Source organism: Mus caroli, unplaced genomic scaffold (genome assembly GCF_978045245.1).
Source record: "Mus caroli unplaced genomic scaffold, Mus_caroli_1 scaffold_9, whole genome shotgun sequence".
Taxonomy (NCBI): Eukaryota; Metazoa; Chordata; class Mammalia; order Rodentia; family Muridae; genus Mus; species Mus caroli.
The window spans coordinates 77,301,962-77,313,184 of record NW_028227264.1 but is presented as its reverse complement, the minus strand read 5'-3'; the positions used below and the strand labels follow the sequence as shown (position 1 = coordinate 77,313,184).

The 11,223-nt window shown below is 39.1% G+C and overlaps 1 protein-coding gene across 1 annotated transcript; it reads right to left on the bottom strand.

The window, feature by feature from the left end:
• Positions 1-7,776: 7,776 nt before the first annotated feature.
• LOC110303639 (olfactory receptor 7A17-like) lies at positions 7,777-8,736 on the bottom strand. The gene has a single exon (XM_021174800.1). The coding sequence runs from the start codon at positions 8,734-8,736 to the stop codon at positions 7,777-7,779; it is 960 nt and encodes a 319-aa protein (XP_021030459.1).
• Positions 8,737-11,223: the final 2,487 nt, after the last annotated feature.

Below are 11,223 nucleotides of genomic sequence, written 5' to 3'. Positions count from 1 at the left end.
GCTCCACTACCACGGTTTCTGATCCCAGTCTGATGGTTGACACCAAGCATCCACATCTTCATGGGTCTCTTGTTGTCTGAACCTCCCAAAGAACAGCCACACCAGGTTCCTGTCAGTAAGTGCCTCTTGGCAACAGCAGCAGTATGATGTAGAGGTACTATTTAAGAGTGTTTTGAGGCGGGAGCCACAGAGCCACAAGGCAGCACCCTTTTGGGGCTGCAGACATCCAGCACCCTCCCAGCCGGAGGACAGTGGTCCCGCCCTGCACGGGAGCCCTCTGCCTCAGGAGAAGGGAGCGCCATCTTGGTCCCGGGACTCCGCCGAACTTAGGAACTTAGTCTGCACAGGTGAGAGTGTGCACCACAGACGCTGACAGCATCTGTGACCTGCCAAAGCAACACAGCATCTGGGAATGGTCCTGTTTTGGGTCTTCTTCTTCGGCCAAGAGGAGGTCCAAACACCAGATATCTGTGCACCTTCCCTGTAAGAGGAGAGCTTGCCAGCAGAGAGTGCTCTAACCACTGAAACTCAGAGGAGAGAGCCTGTCTCTAATCAGAATCACCAGAAGAACAATCTCTAAACAGAGACAACTATAACAACTAACTCCAGAGATTACCAGATGGCAAAAGGTAAACGTAAGAATCTTACTAACAGAAACAAAGACCACTCACCATCATCAGAACCCAGCACTCCCACTTCGCCCAGTCCAGGGCACCCCAACACACCCGAAAAGCTAGACCTGGATTTAAAAGCATATCTCATGATGATGGTAGAGGACATCAAGAAGGACTTTAATAACTCAGTTAAAGAAATACAGGAGAACACTGCTAAACAAGTAGAAGACATTAAAGAGGAAGCACAAAAATCCCTTCAAGAATTGCAGGAAAACGTAACCAAACAGGTAGAAGACATTAAAGAGGAAACACAAAAATCCCTTAAAGAACTGCAGGAAAACACAACCAAACAGGTGATGGAATTGAATAAAACCATCCAAGACCTAAAAAGAGAAGTAGACACAATAAAGAAAACCCAAAGTGAGGCAACGCTGGAGATAGAAACCCTAGGAAAGAATCTGGAACCATAGATGCGAGCATCAGCAACAGAATACAAGAGATGGAAGAGAGAATCTCAGGTGCAGAAGATTCCATAGAGAACATCGGCACAACAATCAAAGAAAATGGAAAATGCAAAAAGATCCTAACTCAAAACATCCAGGAAATCCAGGACACAATGAGAAGACCAAACCTACAGATAATAGGAGTGGATGAGAATGAAGATTTTCAACTCAAAGGACCAGCAAACATCTTCAACAAAATTATAGAAAAAAACTCCCCAAATCTAAAGAAAGAGATGCCCATGAACATACAAGAAGCCTACACAACTCCAAATAGACTGGACCAGAAAAGAAATACCTCTCAACACATAATAATCAGAACAACAAATGCACTAAATAAAGATAGTATATTAAAAGCAGTAAGAGAAAAAGGCAAAGTAACATATAAAGGCAAGCCTATCAGAATTCCACCAGATTTTTCACCAGAGACTATGAAAGCCAGAAGATCCTGGACAGATGTTATACAGACCGTAAAAGAACACAAATTCCAGCCCAGGCTACTATACCCAGCCAAACTCTCAATTAACATACATGGAGAAACCAAAGTATTCCACGACAAAACCAAATTCACACATTATCTTTCCACGAATCCAGCCCTTCAAAGGATAATAACAGAAAAAAACCAATACACGGACAGGAACCACACCCTAGAAAAAACAAGAAGGTAATCCCTCAACAAACCTAAAAGAAGACAACCACAAGAAGAGAATGCCAACTTTAACAACAAAAATAACAGGAAGCAACCATTACTTTTCCATAATATCTCTTAATATCAATGGACTCAACTCCCCAATAAAAAGACAGAGACTAACAAACTGGATACACAAACAAGACCCAACATTTTGCTGCTTACAGGAAACGCATCTCAGAGAAAAAGATAGACACTACCTCAGAATGAAAGGCTGGAAAACAATTTTCCAAGCACATGGTATGAAGAAACAAGATGGAGTAGCCATTCTAATATCTGATAAGATTGACTTCCAACCCAAAGTCATCAAAAAAGACAGGGAGAGGCACTTCATACTCATCAAAGGTAAAATCCTCCAAGAGGAACTATCAATTCTGAATATCTATGCTCCAAATACAAAGGCAGCCACATTCATTAAAGAAACTTTAGTAAAGCTCAAAGCACACATTGCACCTCACACAATAATAGTGGGAGACTTCAACATACCACTTTCACCAATGGACAGATCATGGAAACAGAAACTAAACAGGGACACAGTGAAACTAACAGAAGTTATGAATCAAACGTATCTGGCAGATATCTACAGAATATTCTATCCTAAAACACAAGGATCTACCTTCTTCTCAGCACCTCATGGTACCTTCTCCAAAACTGACCACATAATTGGTCACAAAACAGGACACAACAGATACATCAATATTGAAATTGTCCCATGCATCCTATCAGATCACCATGGATTAAGGCTGATCTTCAATAACAATATAAATAATAGAAAGCCAACATTCACTTGGAAACTGAACAACACTCTTCTCCATGATACCTTTGTCAAGGAAGGAATAAAGAAAGAAATTAAGGACTTTTTAGAGTTCAATGAAAATGAAGCCACAACATACCCAAACTTATGGGACGCAATGAACGCATTTCTAAGAGGAAAACTATTAGCTCTGAGTGCCTCCAAAAAGAAACTAGAGAGAGCACACATTAGCAGCTTGACAACACACCTAAAAGCACTAGAAAAAAAGGAAGCAAATTCACCCAAGAGGAGTAGACGGCAGGAAATAATCAAACTCAGGGGCGAAATCAACCAAGTGGAAACACGAAGAACTATTCAAAGAATCAACCAATCAAGGAGCTGGTTCTTTGAGAAAATCAACAAGATAGAGAAATCCTTAGCCAGACTCACTAGAGGGCACAGGGAAAGCATTCTAATTAACAAAATCAGAAAAGAAAAAGGAGACATAACAACAGATCCTGAAGACATCCAAAACACCATCAGATCCTTCTACAAAAGGCTATACTCAACAAAACTGGAGAGCCTGGATGAAATGGAGAAGTTTCTAGACAGATACCAGGTACCAAAGTTGAATCAAGATTAGGTTAATGATCTAAACAGCCCTATATCCCCCAAAGAAATAGAAGCAGTCATTAATAGTTTCCCAACCAAAAAAAGCCCAGGACCAGATGATTTTAGTGCAGAGTTCTATCAGACCTTCAAAGAAGATCTAATCTCAGTTCTTCACAAACTATTCCACAAAATAGAAACAGAAGGTACTCTACCCAACTCATTCTATGAAGCCACAATTACTCTGATACCTAAACCACAAAAAGACCCAACAAAGATAGAAAACGTCAGACCAATATCCCTTATGAATATTGATGCAAAAATCCTCAATAAAGTTCTTGCTAACCGAATCCAAGAACACATCAAAACAATCATCCATCCTGACCAAGTAGGTTTCATCTCTGAGATGCAGGGATGGTTCAATATACGGAAATCCATCAACATAATCCAGTATATAAACAAACTCAAAGACAAAAACCACATGATCCTCTCGTTAGATGCGGAAAAAGCATTTGACATGATCCAACACCCATTCATGATAAAAGTCTTGGAAAGATCAGGAATTCAAGGCCCATACCTAAACATGATAAAAGCAATCTACAGCAAACCAGTAGCCAACATCAAAGTAAATGGTGAGAAGCTTGAAGCAATCCCTCTAAAATCAGGGACTAGACAAGGCTGTCCACTTTCTCCATACCTATTCAACATTGTCCTTGAAGTCCTAGCCAGAGCAATTCGACAACAAAAGGAGATCAAAGGGATACAAATTGGAAAAGATGAAGTCAAAATATCACTTTTTGGAGATGATATGATAGTATATATAAGTGACCCTAAAAATTCCACCAGAGAACTCCTAAACCTGATAAACAGCTTTGGTGAAGTAGCTGGATATAAAATTAACTCAAACAAATCAATGGCCTTTCTCTACACAAAGAATAAACAGGCTGAGAAAGAAATTAGGGAAACAACACCCTTCTCAATAGTCACAAATAATATAAAATTTATTGGCGTGACTCTAACTAAGGAAGTGAAAGATCTGTATAATAAAAACTACAAGTCTCTCAAGAAAGAAATTATAGAATATCTCAGAAGATGGAAAGATCTCCGATGCTCATGGATTGGCAGGATCAACATTGTAAAAATGGCTATCTTGCCAAAAGCAATCTACAGATTCAATGCAATCCCCATCAAAATTCCAACTCAATTCTTCAACGAATTAGAAAGAGCAATCTGCAAATTCATCTGGAATAACAAAAACCTAGGATAGCAAAAACTCTTCTCAAGGTTAAAAGAACCTCTGGTGGAATCACCATGCCGGACCTAAAGCTTTACTACAGAGCAATTGTGATAACAACTGCATGGTACTGGTATAGTGACAGACCAGTAGACGAATGGAATAGAATTGAAGACCCAGAAATGAACCCACACACCTATGGTCACTTGATCTTTGACAAGGGAGCTAAAACCATCCAGTGGAAGAAAGACAGCATTTTCAACAAATGGTGCTGGCACAACTGGTTGTTATCATGTACAAGAATGTGAATTGATCCATTCCTATCTCCTTGTACTAAGGTCAAGGCTAAGTGGATCAAGGAACTTCACATAAAACCAGAGACACAGAAACTTATAGAGGAGAAAGTGGGGGAAAGCCTTGAAGATATGGGCACAGGGGAAAAATTCTTGAATAGAACAGTAATGGCTTGTGCTGTAAGATCGAGAATTGACAAGTGGGACCTCATGAAACTGCAAAGCTTCTGCAAGGCTAAAGACATCATCAATAAGACAAAAAAAAAAAAAAAAAAAAAAACACCAACAGAGTAGGAAAGGATCTTTACGTATCCTAAATCAGATAAGGGACTAATATCCAATATATATAAAGAACTCAAGAAGGTGGACTCCAGAAAATCAAATAACCCCATTAAAAATGGGGCTCAGAACTGAACAAAGAATTCTCACCTGAGGAATACCAAATGGCAGAGAAGCACCTGAAAAAATGTTCAACATCCTTAATCATCAGGGAAATGCAAATCAAAACAACCCTGAGATTCCACCTCACACCAGTCAGAATGGCTAAGATCAAAAATTCAGGTGACAGCAGATGCTGGCGAGGATGTGGAGAAAGAGGAACACTCCTCCATTGTTGGTGGGATTGCAAGCTTGTACAACCACTCTGGAAATCAGTCTGGCAGTTCCTCAGAAAATTGGACATAGTACTACCGGAGGATCCAGTAATACCTCTCCTGGGCATATATCCAGAAGATGTCCCAACCGGTAAGAAGGACACATGTTCCACTATGTTCATAGCAGCCTTATTTATAATAGCTAGAAGTTGGAAAGAACCCAGATGCCCCTCAACAGAGGAATGGATACAGAAATTATGGTACATTTACACAATGGAGTACTACTCAGCTATTAAAAAGAATGAATTTATGAAATTCCTAGCCAAATGGATGGACCTGGAGGGCATCATCTTGAGTGAGGTAACACAATCACAAAGGAACTCACACAATATGTATTCACTGATAAGTGGATATTAGCCCAATACTTGGGATACCCAAGATATAAGATACAATTTGCTAAACGCATGAAACTCTCAAGAAGAATGAAGACCTAAGTGTGGACACTGTGCCTCTTCTTAGAATTGGGAACAAAACACCCATGGAAGGAGTTACAGAGACAAAGTTTGGAGCTATGATGAAAGGATGGACCATCTAGAGACTGCCATATCCAGGGATCCATCCCATAATCAGCTTCCAATCCCTGACACCATTGCATACACTAGCAAGATTTTGCTGAAAGGACCCAGATATAGCTGTCTCTTGTGAGACTATGCCGGGGCCTAGCAAACACAGAAGTGGATGCTCACTGTCAGCTATTGGATGGATCACAGGGCTCCCAATGGAGAAGCTAGAGAAAGTACCCAAGGAGTTAAAGGGATCTGCAACCCTATAGGGGGAACAACATGATGAACTAACCAGTACCCCAGAGCTCTTGTCTCTAGCTGCATATGTATCGAAAGATGGCCTAGTCGGCCATCACTGGAAAGAGAGGCCCATTGGACTTGCAAACTTTATATGCCCCAATACAGGGGAATGCCAGGGCCAAAAGAATGGGAATGGGTGGGTAGGGAAGGGGGGTATGGGGGACTTTTGGGATAGCATTGGAAATGTAATTGAGAAAAATACGTAATAAAAAACAATTAAAATTTTTTTAAAAAAAGAGTGTTTTTCTGTAGACTGACTCTCTGCAGCTTGGCCAGTTGTGGGGCTAAGTTATTGTTGTCTACTACAAAATGTGTTCACTCTGAAAAGGAAATGCCAATTTATTTCATCTGGGAAGAAAGATACCTTTTTCAAATTATTAGAAATTTTAGCAAAATATCAAAGATGTATTTTGACTTATGAATGATTCCATTGACTTCTCCAATAGTCCATAAATAAAGGTTACATTATTGTGGAAATAAAGGCCAAAATGCTGCAGGACATTTTATGGAATCCCATTGTCTATACAATCCTTTCTGATATTATAAGGCAGCTGTTGGTGCCATTGAAGGGCAGCTTTCAGTAACAGTGAATTTGTCTTCAGAAGAAAGAAAGATAGAAGAATACATAAAAGTTGTGAGTCAATTTTTAAAAAAGTGTTTTTATTTACTCTCTGAGATTTTCACACACACACCTATGTATGTATAAAGTATTTTGATCACAACCATTTTTCTCTCGTACCCCCTTTACTGTATGTCCTTCCGAACTTTACGTCTTTTTTGATAAATTTATTGTAACATACTAAGCTGAATTATGACTTCCCATATAATTGCATGTGTGCAGATGTGCAACAGTGCATTGTCAACCTACTAAGGTCAACCTACACAAAATATAAAGACCCTTCCTCCACGAGCTGCCATTAGCTACTGAAGCTCCTCAGCTAGGAGTGAGACCAGTGATCTCTTCCCCCATTCTGTAATGTTGCCTGCTATGTGTTGTTTGACATTCTTGCTAGCGAGGTGTGAACAGATATCTACCAACTCCAGATAGGGAATCAAGAAGAGATCAAAGTAAGGATACCACTAACTTCAAACGTGGTGAACCAGTGAGTTTTATTGGTATTACTTATAGGATCTTATACAGGCAACCACAGCTGCTGTGATTTCATAAATATAATAGCACTGTCACACTTTAATTGATACTGCTGGTCCTCCTACAGGATCACTCTTCTCCTCAGTTTCTTTCAGCATTTCCCTAATTCAATCTCAAATGCTAATTAATTAATTAATTAATTAAAAGAGTGTGACTTAGGGATACTATTTGGTAAAAGAAAAGAAAAATAGCTTAACACTTGTTCTTCCAAAATAAATTATTTTTAAGAAGTCTCCATTGTTTCCTGGTTAGAGTGGAAGTTTCTAGAGGATTTGATCCAAGGATGGATGTTGATTTACCAAAATAAAAAATGACAAATTAAGATGCAGATACGAGAAAGAACACTAACCCTTGTAGAAAAAGGAATTTTATGAGGAAGCTGAAATAATGGACAGGAGAAGTAGATGACATAGAGAAACTAAGTTTTACCACAATATATGACCAGTGGATTACAATTTTGAATTCCAAAATCCTAAGTTCTACAGACATGAGTACTCAACTAAGAAGGTAAATCCGTTAGTCTATTTCTAGTTACCCTCCCTAAAACTATTTTCAGAGCCTTCTTCATGTCATTATTCCTTAAACTATAGATGAATGGGTTCAGCATTGGGGTGACCACAGTGTACATCAGTGAAGCCAATGCAGTGGCCTGTGCATTTTGAGTCACAGCAGAACTGAGGTACACTCCCAGGAGGGTGCAATAAAATAAGGAGACAACTGAGAGGTGAGATGCACAGGTGGAAAATGCTTTGTACTTCCCCTGCACTGAGGAGATTGCACAAATGGAGGACACTATCTTAGAGTAAGAGTAAAGGATACCAGAGAGGGGGCCCACAACTAGTAGCATAGCTGCAATGTAAATCACCATGTCATTAAGAGAGATGTCAGAACAGGCATGGTGTACAACTTGATTAAGTTCACAGTAAAAGTGAGGGATCTCCAGGTCTGTGCAGAATGACAGCCGTAATGCCAAAAAGGTGTGTAACAAGGAATTTATAACACTTATAACCCAGCATGCCAGAATCAGCAATCCACAGCGTCTTGTGCTCATGATGATCATGTAATGCAGGGGGTGACAGATTGCCACATAGCGGTCATAGGCCATCACAGTCAGCAGAAAGATGTCCAGTACCGAAAAAAGTAGTAAAAAGTATACCTGGGTGATGCAGTTTGCATAGGGGATGGCCTTGCTCTGTGTGTGAATGGTCACCAGCATCTGTGGGACAGTGGTGGAAGTGAAGCAGATGTCCACAAAGGACAGATTAGAGAGGAAGATGTACATGGGTGTGTGCAGGTGGGAGTCAGCAATGATGGCCATGATGATGAGTAGGTTTCCAGTGACAGTCACTAGATACATGGAAAGGAACAGTCCAAATATGAGAGGCTGAATTTGAGGTTGATTCTCTGATAATTCCAGAAGAAAGAATTCTGAAAGCTGAGTGTCATTTCCTGGTTCCATGTGTTTGATATGCCTATGGAAAGAAGAAATTTGAAGGACTCAGTCACCCATCAATGACCTGATATCACTGCTTCTTCCTTCCCTTCCTTCTTTATTCCCTTCATTTTTTTCTTTCCTTCCTTCCCTCTCCCTCTCCCGTTCACCCTCTCTCTCCCCCATCTTTTTTCCCTACTCTTCTTAGGTCAATTACGTTGGTCACATAGGTTATTCAGTAGGACAGGATCATTATTAATCTTCTAGAGTCCACACCCTTAAACAAATGGGTTCTCCCCCCCCCCTGCAGCCATTGAATGTCAATGACCCCTCAGTCAAAATTGAGGCCTTTTCTCCTTCATGACTAGGTGTTGACTGGTTTGATCTTGTGAACACCTTGTACAGTCTACTGCAGCTTCAATTAATTTATAAGTTTAAGGACCTGCTATCTTCAAAAGACACAACATCACAGGAGACTCTTTAAAACTTCTGGTTCTTTTCCACTCTTTTCTGCCCCTGTTTTCATGCTATTCCCTGAATATTTTGATTTTTATGTCTCATTGTGGACTTAACACTTTATAAACATCTATTCTCTACACTTGGACAGTTGTCAGTTCCGGTATTATCTATCCTTCCTCTACTAAAAAAGAAGCTTCTCTGTAAGGACTGAAAGTATCACTTGTCTTTCAACATAGATATAAATATTTAGACTTACTTTGATTCTATAAACTTTTGAAAAGCAATAGCTATGGGTTCTCCCCTAGAGCCTATAAGCTCAATAATGGGTTCCTGGTCAGATAACTGATATATAGGCTAGCATCTACTACTAAGGAACCCTGTAGGCCCAATCTTTTAAAGCCATAAAGTTTATTTCTATGGTTTACATGTATCTCATGAAGAGAATACTCTTATCTCTGAGTACAAATTTCTGTGCCATACTCAATCTATGCTTATAGGCCTCACATTTAAAAAAAATAATAAAAAGCTCTTAGAGATACTTATGAATTGAAAACTAAAAAACAGCCCCTCTTGAAACACTATTTGGATTAATATCACACAGTGAAGAAAGACAAAATACTTTCAGTGTAATGAATGGGAAACAGGAGGAGCAAAGTTTAAGCATGTACTTTATCAGATGGTGACAAGTTCTATACATATCTACTTTTCAGATCATCAGCCATGGCAGCAAGTACCTTTACCTGCCAAGCCAACTTGATGGCCCAGTTTCATCACATTTAAAAAAAGGAGTTTCCACACATGTGAAAGATCTCCATGACCATTAAACAAGTAAAGAGGAACAGAAATAAATAGATTAGACAGACAAAACAAGGAAATGAGCTGATTTCCATGACATCAGGAAGAAAAATAGCTTTCTTGGTGATGAGAATGCTCTGCTTCCCACTCTATCTCAAAAATGTCCCCAGAAATACGGAAATTAGAAAATGGTTCACCTAAAACCAAAAGGAACATTTTATAGTGCATACTCTAAAAAGAGAAAACTAGTCGTAAGAACAAACACACATCTCAAAAGAAGGAACATAGTCAGCATGGCGGTCCCATGAATTAAAGCCACTGTCACCAAGTCTGACAACTTGAGCTGTGTCTCCAGGTCACACAATATGAAAGAAGAGAACAAATTCCCAAAAGTTTTCTTCTGACCTCCGTATACATGCTGTAGCACATATGTAAACACAAGTCACTAGACACTATAGCAAATGTGGCTTATGTATCATTTTAATACTATTAAATTTATGTAGCTTGTATATAAAACATAAAATAAGATAAAATAGAGGCAAAGCTGCTAAACTGTTTTATTCCCTATGAAACAACGAAAGGCTTATTTTCTGTTCTTCTCTTATGTCTTTTGAGCCACTTTTTCGTGTAGTCTTATAGAGGGGCAGGGTATTTAATGCCTCACATTTCTCATGTAACACATTTTTCTTATTATTAGGTACTGGGCCTTGAACTCTTTAGTAAACTTCTATCTGTAGAATCAAGTCATTATTCTAGTAATTAATATTCAAAGGTATTTCTGATGAAGGAAATCACAGACTTCCTGCTGTATATGGTTGAATTTTGAAGTATAAAATGGTATTCAGATTTGTACCTTCTGCTGAACACAACATATGACAATGGGTAATTCCAAACCCATGATAAAACAGATTGCCATATTTAAAGTTATTTAGTCATAAAACAAAACAAAAAGACATAGGTGTGGGGAAATGACTCCTAGTAAGAAGGGCAGGCACTGGCAAAAGGAGGGAGACAGGAGAGGGTGAGGGAGAGTAAGCCTCACATATATGTTATTGAAAACATATATGAAGTTGTCAATGAACACATTTTATCAACAAAAAGGGTATCTTTGTGTTGCTGTATAGGACACTAGGACAACTATATCTTATACAAGCATATGTCCTCTAATCATTTACTGTGAACACCAAGTAACTTTATCACATACTGCTCCCATGACAGTTCTCAATCAAGGTATCACATTATCTTTAATAGAGTATAATT

Bases quoted from the DNA above. Each gene is read 5' to 3' on its own strand.
- LOC110303639 (XM_021174800.1), bottom strand. From the start codon at position 8,736: ATGGAACCAGGAAATGACACTCAGCTTTCAGAATTCTTTCTTCTGGAA.